We start from the raw sequence: 14,462 nt of genomic DNA on the forward strand, positions 1-14,462 counted from the left end.
AAGTACCTATAACGTAAATTAACAGTACCTACAGTTAATAAAATCATGAAATAATAAAATTTAGTTAAATTATATATTTAAATAACCTACTTGTTAAAATGTGTTATCAGTAGTAAAATCAAAATATTTATTACCTACCCACCTATTAATACCACGGTTTAAGATAAAACACATTTTTTTTTTCTGACAACATCATCAAATCTTTATAATGTTTATGTTATAAGTTTATAACAGTGCCATATTCTGTATAACAATACATTTCTATGTCTAAATTAATATTTAAAAGACCATTTTTTGTATTTATACAAATATAGTATTAGACCAAGAATAATGAACTAAAGAACTGTAAAAGTATTTATATAATCATCACTATACATTTGTTATATAGTCTAACTTCTGTAGTTTATGAGAAATAAAAGATTTTAGTAAAATTAGAGCTTTACCTCTCATACCACAATAAGATAACTGTAAACTGTTGAGCTGTTAGTTAATTATTTGTTAGTTACCTATTTAGTATTTAACGAATGACTTTAATGCAACCAGGCAAAAGACAGTATCCTAACAGTGGCGTACCTGGACCTTTCTTACGGGAGAGGGGGGGGGTTAGGTTGAGTTAGGAAATATATTTTCATCCATTTTTAAAATAGATAATTTCTTTAAAATGTATGTCACATCTAACCTAACGAGAATTTTGTATTTGTAAAATATTAAATAGAACATTTTAATAGGTACATAAAAAAGAAATTGTTGTTTATATAATACAATATAATATACAACGTGTTATAAAATAATTTTAAAATTACTTGTATTATAATACCAATAAGTTCAGCCTTCTGTTTTTCATACGAGAAAATTGTTCAATAATATCATCTACTGGTATATTTATTTCCTGGTAAATGTGCAATAGTGCAAGCCCGCATAAGCGATCCTGACCCATTTTTGAACGTAGCCATGTTTTTAGTCTACAACACAATCATAAAATAAAGCAAATAGTAAATATAAATTATTAAAAAGCAGTAGGTAGGTACTACCCAAGGTTTATAGATAATACTTTTATCTAATTATCTATAAACCTTGGGTACTACCTATATTTATAAGCCAATTATGTAGATTATTAATATTATAATAAATAGGCTGACCTTATACATACACCTTGATAATAATATTAATATATTAGATTATATATTATCCATAGAGTAAGAATATCACATGTTTTTTATTATTTATGGTCGAACCATAGAGTAATATAGATTACTATTATTACTATTTACTGTATGGGTTGAACAACGTCGAATTTAACATCGAGTAAATATTATAGAAGTTAATCTATGCCATAGAGTCTATGGATACCTATGTTATCAATTATTATATTATAATTATTAACTTCATGAAAAAAAAAAATCAAAATAATTGTAAAAAATATAACAATGCACACATGTTGCATATTGTCAATATAATGTCACATATAATTATATGACTCAAGGGAGGGCGAATACCCCCTTCGCCTTCCCCCATAGGTACGCCACTGTAGTCCTAAAGTGTAATCGGAAATAAAGTTGGTAGGTATTACATAACATTTTATATCATTAGTTTAAAATTTAGTCTTTAATAAATATGATATCTTAATGATTTCCCCTGAGCAATAATAGTTTAAACACAGAATAGATTAAATTTAATCTATTTTTTATATTACTAATTTAACTAGCTTAAGTATATTAGGTATGTAAACACATAGAATTAAGTTAAGTACAAGAGGTTGCTAGGGATTAAAATTATGTACCAATACCTAATTTAAATAGGTTCTTATTGTTGTCAATTTTAGTTTACAATCAGTACTTATAAAACACGGTAAATTTTAGTGATCAACTTTAAAAAAATAAATTATAATGATATACTTATATATACTACCTAGTACAGTGGTCTTCAACCTTTTTGGACTCGCGACCCACATTTTTAGGCTTACATTTTTCGCGACCCACGTAAGTTTATAAAAAATCGAAAATTGCTTAATGCTTTGCAATAAGAATAACTACTATTCTTAAATAGTAGAGATCACTACTATTTTTAAACTGTATTTTTATTTATTAAATTTCTAAATTTAATTATTAAAAAATTATTTTTTTACCTTTTATAATTTTAAAAATTTTATTTTTATTTTAAAAAGAAGACTTATCGCGACCCAGTTTTAAAGCTTACACGACCCAAAAATGGGTCGCGACCCACCGGTTGAAGACCACTGACCTAGTAGGTAGTTGTTATTTAATTATTCGCATCACTTCAGAATATTGTTTAGATATCGATAACCTATTAAGATATGAGTTTTAAGTATTTGATGTATGTTATATAAAGGATGAAAAAATAACTGTATAATATAGTCATTTTTATTCAAGTTATTCAAGTGTGTTGTTTATAATTTTTTATTATATTTTCTTTCGTATACCTATCAAATTAGAAAAATGTCAACGCTATTTAGCTTTGCTAATATTTGGTTTGACTTGATCATACTTGTTACAGTATTATTCTCGATTATTTATTATTATTGTACTTCGACATTTAATGTATGGAAAAATCTTAACGTGCCTTATATACGTCCAATTCCTTTGTTTGGCAACTACTTGAAGGTAGCACTGGGCATAGAGCATCCAATAGACTTGTACAAGAAAGTTTATTACCAACTGGCTGGACACAAGTACGGAGGTATGTTTCAGATGCGTACTCCATACTTAATGGTGCGCGATCCTGAAATAATCAACAGCATACTAATAAAGGATTTTTCGTATTTTACTGACCGTGGTATTTATGTGAATTTTTCATATGAACCACTGTCAGAAACGCTGTTTTTTATGGAAAACCCACTATGGAAAAAACTCAGAAATAAGTTGAGTCCCACTTTTACATCTGGCAAACTTAAACAGATGTATAGTCAAATCGAAGAGTGTGGCGATAATATGATGGATAGTATATATTCTGAGTTAAAGAAAAATCCCAATGAAATTGATGTACGAGATATTTTGGGGAAATATTCAACTGATGTTATTGGCACTTGTGCTTTTGGACTAAAGCTAAATGTAGCAAAAGATGATACTTATTCATTTCGTAGGTTTGGAAAAAAAGCATTTGAACCATCTTTTATGTATTTTCTGAGAGAAATATTATTGATGATATCACCAGCTATTCTGAAAATTATAAGGCTTTCTGTTTTCCCCACTAATACAACTGAATTTTTCGGATCAATATTTAAAGAAACAATAGAATACAGAGAAAAAAATAATATAGTGAGGAATGATATTGTTCATGCTTTAATTCAAGCCCATCAAGATTTGGTTGTTAATAACAATTCATCTAGCGATGGTAAACGATTTTTTTTTTTTTTTTAATAATAATTTAAAATAGCAATATCTATAATTTAACTACTGTGTCATAATATTTATTTTTTAGTAACATTAACGAAAGATCAAGTATTGTCAAATGCATTTGGTTTGTTTGCTGCTGGATTTGAAACTACATCAACTACTCTTTCTTTTTGTTTATATGAGCTTGCACTGAAAAAAAACATTCAAGACCGAGTACGCGAAGAGATAAAATTGACAAAAATTAAATGCAATGGAGTAATTGATAATGAATTTTTGACTAATCTCAATTATCTTGATATGGTCATAGCAGGTATTTATTTTAAAATTTATAAAATGTATACAATAATTGTTTAGTAATATTGATATGATATTATAATACCGTCGACTAATAAAGTAAAATAAAATAATGGTTTAAATGGTTTAATAACAACTATAATAATACCTACACTTTTTTAAATATATGCCAGTCATCTACTCAAGATTGTATGTTCTCCTCATAATTATTTACCAGTACTCGAGCATTTCAAACTAAATTCACTAGCTGATCGTAGTCGTGCTGCTCATTTTAAATTTCTATCTAAATTATTAAATGGGTAGATTGACTCACCACACCTACTCTCTCTAATTCTTATAAATGTCTCTCTTCGCTTCACTCGTCAACATAGGTAACCCATGGTTTTAATTTACCTATCTCCCCCACTAATTATGGTTTGAATGAACCACTTAGACGTTGTTTGTTTATTGCCAATTCTGACCCCCTCCTTTTATTCTATCTCACAAACCTAACCGAGTATTTAAACGTTTTACCTCACTGTAATAACATAGGTACTTGTAATTTTAATTGTATTAATATTAAATGTAATATGACTCACGCCCGTTTTGTACGCTTAAAAAAATTATGTATACCTAATTAATTATAATATGATGAATTTAATTTAAAACAAAAGACTAAAAATATTTCATCATCATTTCGGAAAAAGTTAAATAGACTATTTTTTTTTCATTATATTTCATTAAAACGACCATCAGCTTTGTCAATGTTTAATAACTTGGGGAAGGGGGGTTAAGTGTGTCTTTGGACTATTGGGTAAAATCACGTCATCACGGCTTGAGAAGGTGCGATTGCAAATTCTCCCAGGTCTACTCCAATAGTACCTGGAGGAAACATGTAAATTCTCCTGAGTCTTCAGTACTACTAATTTAATTTAATAAAAACCATAAAATAAATCTAATATACAATATATACATATGATAAAATAAAAATGTTTAAATAAAATTTTTATAGTAGGACACACAGATTTAAAAAAACTTATGATATCTATTTTTTTGTCTTTATAATCTAATATTTTTTTGAGTTATAGTTTTTTCTTTATTTTTTGTATGACTGTTTATACTTGTTGTTTTTTTAGTTTATTGCAACTTTGAATTCTGAACAATTTTGATCCGTAGTGTTGACCCGAGAGAGTTTACTATTTTTAAAAATCAGAGGAATTTACCATAAAATCGGGAGAGTTTACCACCGCCTCTAAGAAGTATCTTCCTACCTAAAGTCCAGATAAAATAATAAAATAAGAGGATGCCTATTATCAGTATTGCTTGTTGTCTCTAACTCTGTCTTATAAGTTATATGTATGCAACATGCAACATGCAAGAATACAATTTTTAATTAAACTATATTATTTTATTTTACTATATAATATCATATCAATATAACAAATAAAATAATATGGTTATTGATGAGAATTGGGAAACCACAATTGAAAATAAACGCTATGTTTTAAGAGAAGGTATACTAACATTCTATATACTTAAAATTTTATCTATTAGTTGGTTTTAATTGTTCACAATTTTGTGCGCAAACGAGTTGCCGTAAATTTAAAAATTATAGTACTGTGTTCAAACGAGTCTCCACCGGAAAATTAATTTAACTAATTTTATTATTCAAATTATGGGTAAAACTAGTTATCGACTAATATAAAGAAAATGATTAAAAACAAATAATTAAATTTGTATTTCGGTAGGTAGTATTTTTGTTTTAAGACTAGGTTTCTAATTTACATTTAATTACTTCATAAAATTGTGGATAATAGATATTATTGTATACATTTGTACCATGTTATATTTTCAATGATATGGTAACTTGTTGGAGGGTCCAGGGGTACTGCCCCCCCCCCCCCCCCCCCCCGAAGTAGAAAAACCGATACACATTCCTGCAGTATTGTTAAGTAATAATTAGAAATAAAAAATAAAAATAAATAAATAAATAATAAAATAATAAGTATAGAAATTATTAGTATTCCGTGTATTCTGATGACGATTTCCAATTTACGGCTAAATATAATGTGTGATAAAGGTAATAGCCAATAGGTACATAGTTATCATAGTTAGTATAAATTACTTAATTATCTATAAACAGTGGAGTGTGGACCCCCAGAAAATTTTTGAAAATACACCACTGTTACTACTATTACTAACTACTAACTGTTTCTGTATCTACTGCTAATTATTTAACTTGAAAAATGGTTTTTGCCATTTTTATACGGTTTGTCTAAAGTATGGAATTAATTAAAAATTCAATCGAAGTAGATTGAATTACATGAAAATTTTGGTAATTCCTATAAAAAATAAAAATAAAAATTTAAAAAAATGATAATCGACGAAATTAATATTAAAAACTTTACTGAAAAATAAACTTGACATTGTCTAAAAAATTATCAATTTACCACGGTCCACGAGGTTAATTTTAAAATACTTACCAGATTATTGGTTGACCAATTTGGTTAAAAATATTGTTATTTTTAAAATAAATTTAACTATTTTTGCTACTTGCTAATATTTATTAGTTATTACTCATTAATAGTTATTTTGTATTACGCTACAGATCTACAGTTATTATTCAGTTATTTTTGAAGTTAAATGATTTAATTACTAAAGTCATTGATATTAAATTACTTTAAAAATACTAAAAATTACTTTTTATTTTCAGAAACACTCAGAAAATATCCTGTGGTGTTTGCTTTATTCAGAGTAGCTACAAAATCTTATTGCGTGCCGAACGATTCGTTAAAAATTGAGAAAGGACAGAAAATTATAATTCCAACCTTTTCATTGCATTTTGATCCTAGATATTTTAGTGATCCTGAAGTATTCAATCCCGAAAGATTTTCAAACGAAGAAAAGGCAAAGCGACCTAACGGCGTTTATATTCCATTTGGCGATGGACCCAGAATTTGTATTGGTAGGTATTATTATATTAGTTTGCATAAAACAACTCACTATTTATTGTCGAGTAATTGATTAAACATAACTGTTTTTAATTTATTATTGTTATTTTTTTTTAAAAAAGGAAAACGTTTTGCTGAGATAGAAATGAAATTGGCTTTAGTAGATATTTTATCAAAATTTGAAGTAGAACCTTGTGAAAAGACTGAGATTCCTATACAGTTTAGTAATTTATCACTTATAGTGATGCCTAGAGATGAAAAAATTTGGTTAAAACTAATTCCAATTTCTAAGTAATAATTTAATTTTTACGTACAAAATGTCATAAATGTAAGTATTAAAGTAATATTTAAACAATAACAAGTGTGATGTAACTGAGTCTAAACTTAATATATTTTTATAATTTTTAAAATAAACATTATTGTCTATTAATGTAAGTACTAATGTATTAATGTATTATACGTATAATAATAAAATACGGTGTTTGTAAATATATTTTACCATTTGTGTTTATTTATTACATCATTAAATATATAATTATTAATTACATTGCAATTCAATAATATATATATTTGACTAAAAATAACCTTTAAGGTATGTTTTACCTGTAGCATTCAGCCACGGCGTTAGACGCATTGTTACTAGATACATGGGGTGGGGGTGTTCTGGTCGAAAATTTAGTGGCCGAAAGTCTAGTGTTCGAAAAAAAGTGAACGAAATATCATGTATTCGAATACATTTTTTATCGAAAAATATAATATCGAAAATTCAAGTGATCGAAATGTCATGTAATCGAAATATATTGTAGTAGATAAACATACATTTTGAGCTAAAAATAACATAATAATAAATATTTCAAAAACCATAATATAAATAAAAAATGTTGTTTTAAAAAAAAAACTAGCCGTTACTATTAAGTAAAATAAAAATATAGTAAAATTTTAAAATAGGTAATTAGTTTAAGTATAAGTAATTAAAATTTTAAATTTTGAGCTATTCCTTTTAAGTATTCTAATAAATCATAACCTGGATCAGCTAAGAGTCTTTGTTGCACTTCTTTTAATCGTATATTGTAGGATTGTACTTGAGTTTTAATTTTTTTGTTACTACGCCCATACAATAACATCTCAATTTCTGCCTCAGTTTCGTTTTGAGTAGATTGTAACGTTTTGATTAATTTATGCAGTCCTACAAATTACGATAAACAATAACAAATAAATAATAATAATTGTTTCTACTTCAGACAAACCTGGATGTGGTGATATTAATCTATTTAATTTTCTATGCCAGGATTCTGCGATATTAGTCGTCCTTGGCAATCCTGACGATACCCTTTGAGCTACAGACCATAATTCTGGTGGGAAAAGTGGAGTAGTGTAAACTGGTTTTATTCTTGATCTTCCTCTTGTTTTCATAACCTGTTTACCCATTACATATGTATTTTCAAAATACTTTAATAGACTTTGCTCATCTTCGTTGCTTCCAAATAATGGTTTAACTATGGCCCAGCCTTCCTGAATCTAGGGAATATATATTATAAGATAATATAGAAATATAATATAATATAAAATAATATAATGTATTATAATACAAACTCTATCAACTGGTAAAAATGCCATCGCGGGTAAATGTCTTGCTAGGAGATTGAATTCAATATTATTAGCATATTTCGTTGAAAGCCCAATATTTTGAATTTTTCTATAAATACTCTGACAAAAATGAAAAAAACACGTCGAATGGGTTGCTGATGGAAAATTTTCATTTAAAGAATTTATGGCTGCTTTCTCAAAATCCGTTATTATTTCAATGTCTTTATCTTTTTTAATTTGTATATTGTTTTAGGAGCAAAATTCATTTAATAAACAAAACACTTGATTATATAGCTCTTCATTTTTACCATTCATTAGGGCAAATACTAACGGTACAAAAATCTCATCAGTTCCGCGTTTAATTGATCCATGAATAACATACAGTTGTTCAAAAATTTTTGGGCAAGCCTTGAATGTTCCATCTGCTAACCAGCAGATAGATTCGCTTAAATATTTACAGTTTTCATATGTGGTAAATAGAAGCAAGTTTTCATTTTTTTTAACTAAAAATAATTCACCTTTTAATGTTTGGCACATCGATGGGGCTAGACTTATTTCATTGATAGATGTTGGTTCTTTGTATATTTCAACATTGCGTCTTTGACGTTTCACTAATTGTTGAATTGAATCTTTACTTATGTGCGAGGCTACAATTGTTGAACACTCGTTAATAGATTTCTGATAAATCTGTAATGGTTTGTTTTCGCTTGAACTTGCACTTATTTTAATTTTTTCTTTTATTTTTCTTACTTCCAAGCCTATAGGATCGGAAGAATGACAATGTTGATCCGAAGAAAACATTGCATTTTTATCGAGTTCATGTTTTTTTTCATTTGTTTCAACAGTTCGAATTTTTGCACCACACTTATTAATGCAAATCCAATAAAATACGTGTTTTCCGTCATTTTTACGCACCATATCTTTGTTTTTTTTATATATGAAATTATTTATATTTAATAATATTCCACCATGGATGCTAGGAACAATATCAATATTCATATTAAAATTAAAAAATTTTATTTAAACTACTAAAATAAACACTATTACAAATTACTCGACCGATACTGTATTGTCGATTAACACTGTAAGGCACCTACAAAGTGAGACTAGGACTGTGAGCCGAAGACCGATTATCCGACGGCCGTTTATTAAGATAAAGATATTAATATATTATTTCCAAATAATAATAATATCGATATTTATCAAACGCCAATTGAACTACATACGGGCCTAATCTAATGATTAACTTTACTTCGACCAAAAAACCCATTCAGCCACAAAACATTTCGACCATATAAATAAAATATTCGACCATTCGTTTTTCGACTATAAAACGATTCGATCACATGATACTTCGATCATATTTTATCGATCACTAAACCGTCGATCAAATGGCCTTCGACCAAAAGACTCGCACCGAGATACATGTGTTTTTTATTTGATTGTTTTTCTATACTTGCGTTTAACGTTTAACTCAGCGCGTTGGTAGGTAAATATCGCATTGCGTCCGGACGCACTATCAGTCTGGACTCAAAACAATAGTGCTGTGTCTAGACGCTGCAGGTAAAACGTACCTTAACATTTATGTAGTTACCCTAGATAATAATCTTAAATTAAAATTATACAATAGAATATAGATAATTTCTTAAATAATTCATTCATATTTTAAAAATAACAGAGTAAAATGATTAAAACATACTCAATCTAGATATACTCAACAACCCTATGCATAAACATAACAAAAGTTGTTATAAATAATAAATATGTTTGTTTTTATTATTATCTTCCTAATTTCTAAATATTATGCAAAAATTGTTATTTTAGTAAATACTTATAAGTATGTAAATTTATGGTTTTATACCTCTTTTAAACTCGTATTAAGTAGTAGAAAAACCACTTTTAGGTAATTTTAAATTAGAATAAGAAATTTTATTTTGTATTTCTTATTTTAAGGTCATTTTTCTAATTTTTTTATGTCATTTTTGGTGTTTTTGAATTTAAAATTATAATTCAAAATTTTATTATACATTTATAATACAAAATATTGATATGCTAACAATATATTAAAAACCAAATGACCTATTTCTTATCTACAGATCTACAGTACTTATATATTCAATTTATATTATATTCAGTAGATGTAGAAATAGGGGCTTCCGGCTTTTCTATCTACAAATACTTATTGGAGAACAATAGGAGAGCATTTTTATTTGAAAACCTAAAGGCTTCAGGCTGAAGCACGCTCTCATCATTCAGTGTAACAATAAAGAATATTTTTTTTTCTTATTAATATAATATGTGGTATAATAAAATATTTATGTACATGTAATGTATTTTTTTTAAATTTTAAGTTATTTTAAATAAATTTTTAAGACATTTTGTTAATGCATTTTTTAAGTTTTTTAAGTCATTTTTGCATTTTTTTAAAGGCATTTTTGATGATTTCTAAGGAAATTAAAATCCTAGCCCTAGTTATGTTATACATTTTCATAACACTAGTAATGGCTATGAGGGCTCAGATTGAGCAAAGCCGAAGCGTACGACGACTCACGTCGTCGATTACTCACGATTACACTAAATATAAAATTAATAATTTGTAATTCAAGTTGAAATGTGTTAATGTTAATCTACATAATATTATAATACATGTTTTAAATAATTTAATAACAAAACTGAATTTTTGTATAAAATATATGTTTTTCCTAGAAAAGTGACCCATAAATGTTAAAAGTAAAGTCACAGACCACAGTCAGCACAATGATTAATTTCAACCATCTTGACTTAAGGGAAGAAAACATTTATCTCAATAAAAGAAATAATTTTCAAACTTAGTAAAGATCTTGATAAACTTTCTACAAATAGATGGATTAATGTTCTGGGTTATCTTGATAAACTTGAGGTCATTGGACTATGTTTTTATTAATTAGAATATTAGATTATTATATTTTTTTTATCATTTGGCCAAAATCTTAGGATTCTGCCAGTAAATAGGAGTTATAGGACATTAATATAAAATAACAAGCTGAACCCGTGCACTTCGTTGGCCGCTAAAATGCCAATTCTATAATATGATTCGAATTTTGATTAATTTGTTATTTAATATTCGATTTAACGGTATTCAAAACTTAGACATTGACTATTTTGATTCTTCGCTGCACCAAAACAAAAATGCAATAATAATCATATACATTTTCTTAGAAAATCATTTATTTTTTTCCAAATTCTTTATCAATTATTTTACCCAAACACATTTGGGTAAACAATATTCTTTGTTTGTCCATTTGGGGCATACACAAATAAACAATTTGGAGTGCCAACTCTTGAACAGGCTACGTATAGTTTCCCGTGCGAAAAACACAGCTCCTCCAAATTTAAACCGCATACTTGGAGCATTTGTCTTTGTGCCTTATTGATGGACATGGCAAATGATAGGCGCACGGGGAATTGCAATCGTTTGAATTCAAATGGCATGTCTGTTGGTATCAGAGGAATACGCGGGATGAGCACCTACAACTTCCCTCTTCGCTTTGTCAGTCAATATTGTGGCTTCGATTAAATTTGGCATACATTTTTTTACAATTAATCTTGTTCCGTTGCACAGTTTTAGTGCATTCAAATTAAAATAATTGATGAGCCGACCTTAAAATTCAAGCAATGCGGCGGCATACCGCCGTGGATATTCCTCAAATGGGATAGGGGCTTTATCTAGTTATCCTGCTCCACCGGGTACCGGTTGGCCAGAAATTGAACTAGCACCATTACCAGAATCGATCCATTTTAAATTATAAAGACAACCTTAAATTCTGATTCTCTGAAAGTCTGAGTATATTGTATCATAATGAATACTTTATAAAATATTAATTACGGATAAACCAACCAATTATTTTTATCATTTAGGTAGAGTTACACATTTTTTTTAAAATCTGTTTTTGAGTAAATTAAAAAAATAACGATAGTAAACGAGTTTGGTCAGCTTGGAGTATTTGAAGTGTTTGAACTTGACATGATAAACGTATAATGGCAATACGGCCAATACGTTGGTGTTAAAGCAAAGTATGTATAATATTTAATCTACTCTGTTCTTAGCCATTGAGTAGTAATAAGTATGAAGATATTAAATGATTGTAATTTGTACGGTCGGCCATCGGCCAGATCGGTCTCTGCCAAGGTAATTATTATAGTATTATAATTACCATGGTTTCTGCGGCTATGATTATGTTTTGTTTAGTTTTTTGTTTTTTTGATATATTTTTTATTATTATCACTTATTTATGTTTGGTGAGGCTCGAGTGATATTGTGATAATATATTATCTATGAAGACGATTTAATTTCGTGATAACACTGTTAAATTAAAAATTCCGTTGTTTTTGCAACTTGCTGTATTTAGCATTAGTATTTACTATTTAGAGCATTGCCGCCTAAACAGAGTGCTCGCACAGTAAGTTGTATGAATGTTGAATTGTTATTATTTTGTAAAATATTCATACCTCAAGTATTTAACTAGATTAACTACCTAACCTACTTTTAACTTGGCATTACAAAGTTACATAAAAAAATCGAACAGTACCTACTATTTTTTTTTTATTATTTATTGGAATGAGGTGTAATATTTTTCAAGTGATACTACGTTATATTATTGTGCCTAATTATTATTTGTACTTTCAACTTTGTAGTATCAACATAGGCAAGTTTTTATTTAAAATGTTGTAGGAAGAATGTTTGCTGTATTATTAACCATGTTTTATTTCAGGACATAGAGTCAAAATTCGATAATTTATTGGTTTACATAGTTCATGTTTTGTTTATGTAAAAATTATGGCATCTGCTACAATCATAGTGCGTCATTTCCCTCCACAAATTTCGTCTGAAGATAAAGAAGAATTTCTCAAGTATTTTGGTGCCAAATATGTTAAAATATTGACATCTAAAACAAATCGTAGATCAATTGCTTATGCGAGGTAATTTTTTAAAAAATAATACCTATTTTTTTTGTTAACTACATACTGTCTATATTTTTAGGTTTGAATCCCAAGAATTTGCTGAAGCTGTTATTCAGCGTTTGCATCAAAAAGAATTGTTAGGCCATAGGTTGACTGTTGAATTGTCTGCAAATGATCTTGATGTCAATCTAATGAAATGCCCTAAGCCACCACCAGTTATTGAATGCAATACTGATAATGTAAAACAGTTACAAGAGGATTATTTAAAAAAATTAAATAGTTGGTCAGCTGCTATCGATTTAAACCAACCACCGCCACATCATCTACACTATAGTTATCCTGATCCAAATCCATACATATTGTCGAATATTGCTAATGCATTAGCTTGCAATCAGAAGTTCTATTATCAAGTCTTACACTTGATGAATCGCATGAATCTGCCTGCACCTTTTGAACCTGTCATTGGTTTCCCTTTGAATAAGTTTATGAAAATCGAAACTGCAGATAAGTATACCACTACTGATGAAACTGATCCTGAGCTTTCAGAATCTGAAATGGAAAGTGATAATGAAAGTGATCATAATATAGAACCTAAATTTTCATTGTTGAAAAAGAAAATATACAAAGTAATAAAGCCTAAGCGTTTAAAAAATGTTGCAACTACAGTGACAAAAAAGGCCAAAGTAGAATTAGCCAATGTTTTTGACACTGTTGAATGTGAGATACCTAAGAAAATTGAAGTAAAAGTATCAGCTGAATTAAATCCTGTTGAGGGTCCAACTGCGGACACTGAAGGAGGATTTGGTGTAATATATTCATCGAAGAGTATAAACAAAGAAGTAGATAAAAAAGAAAGTGAATCGGATGATGATTTAACAGGAGATTGTATTAGTAAAGAAGAATTAGCTACAAATAGATTATCAGATAAAGACATTAATAATATGCCTATTTTTAAGAATTATCATCCTGGAGCTCCATCTTGTAGATTATACATAAAAAATTTAGCAAAAACGGTTTTAGATAATGATTTAAAATACATTTATAAGAGATTTATTAAATCTGGAGATCTTAAACCAGGAACTATGTTAGTAAAATTAAATTACATTTATGTTTCATTATTAGTTTTTCTTTGAATATATAATTATTTTATGTATAATATTGCAGGTTTGATATACGACTGATGCAAGAAGGGCGTATGAAGGGTCAAGCGTTTGTGACATTACCATGTGTAGAAAATGCCCAACAGGCACTGAAAGAAACTAATGGATATATTTTAAAAGACAAACCTATGATTGTACAATTTGCTAGATCAGCTACGGCAAAATAAGTATTAATAAAATAATTTAATGCATAGAAA

General features: G+C 28.1%; 3 protein-coding genes across 4 annotated transcripts; 2 read left to right on the top strand and 1 right to left on the bottom strand.

Annotated features, from left to right (window-relative positions):
* Nucleotides 1-2,367: 2,367 nt before the first annotated feature.
* On the top strand, nucleotides 2,368-7,070 carry LOC114120923 (probable cytochrome P450 6a14). Its single transcript, XM_027983025.2, has 4 exons — nucleotides 2,368-3,351; nucleotides 3,439-3,663; nucleotides 6,340-6,591; nucleotides 6,700-7,070. The coding sequence occupies exons 1-4, from the start codon at nucleotides 2,457-2,459 to the stop codon at nucleotides 6,870-6,872; spliced, it is 1,545 nt and encodes a 514-aa protein (XP_027838826.1). The 5' UTR covers nucleotides 2,368-2,456; the 3' UTR covers nucleotides 6,873-7,070.
* A 152-nt stretch (nucleotides 7,071-7,222) lies between these two features.
* LOC126551468 (uncharacterized) lies at nucleotides 7,223-9,573 on the bottom strand. The gene has a single exon (XM_050204869.1). It carries the CDS (start codon nucleotides 9,161-9,163, stop codon nucleotides 8,414-8,416), a length of 750 nt encoding a protein of 249 aa, XP_050060826.1. The 5' UTR covers nucleotides 9,164-9,573; the 3' UTR covers nucleotides 7,223-8,413.
* A 2,875-nt stretch (nucleotides 9,574-12,448) lies between these two features.
* LOC114120892 (RNA-binding region-containing protein 3-like) lies at nucleotides 12,449-14,462 on the top strand. Of its 2 annotated transcripts, none has more exons than XM_027982976.2 (4): nucleotides 12,449-12,603; nucleotides 12,916-13,123; nucleotides 13,185-14,189; nucleotides 14,270-14,462. In XM_027982976.2, exons 2-4 carry the CDS (start codon nucleotides 12,981-12,983, stop codon nucleotides 14,430-14,432), a joined length of 1,311 nt encoding a protein of 436 aa, XP_027838777.2. In that variant the 5' UTR covers nucleotides 12,449-12,603; nucleotides 12,916-12,980; the 3' UTR covers nucleotides 14,433-14,462. The 2 variants fall into 2 exon arrangements, with proteins under 2 accessions (XP_027838777.2, XP_027838776.2); XM_027982975.2 differs by having other exon boundaries at nucleotides 12,452-12,849.

The sequence above is a fragment of the Aphis gossypii genome, chromosome 3 (genome assembly GCF_020184175.1).
Source record: "Aphis gossypii isolate Hap1 chromosome 3, ASM2018417v2, whole genome shotgun sequence".
NCBI lineage: Eukaryota > Metazoa > Arthropoda > Insecta > Hemiptera > Aphididae > Aphis > Aphis gossypii.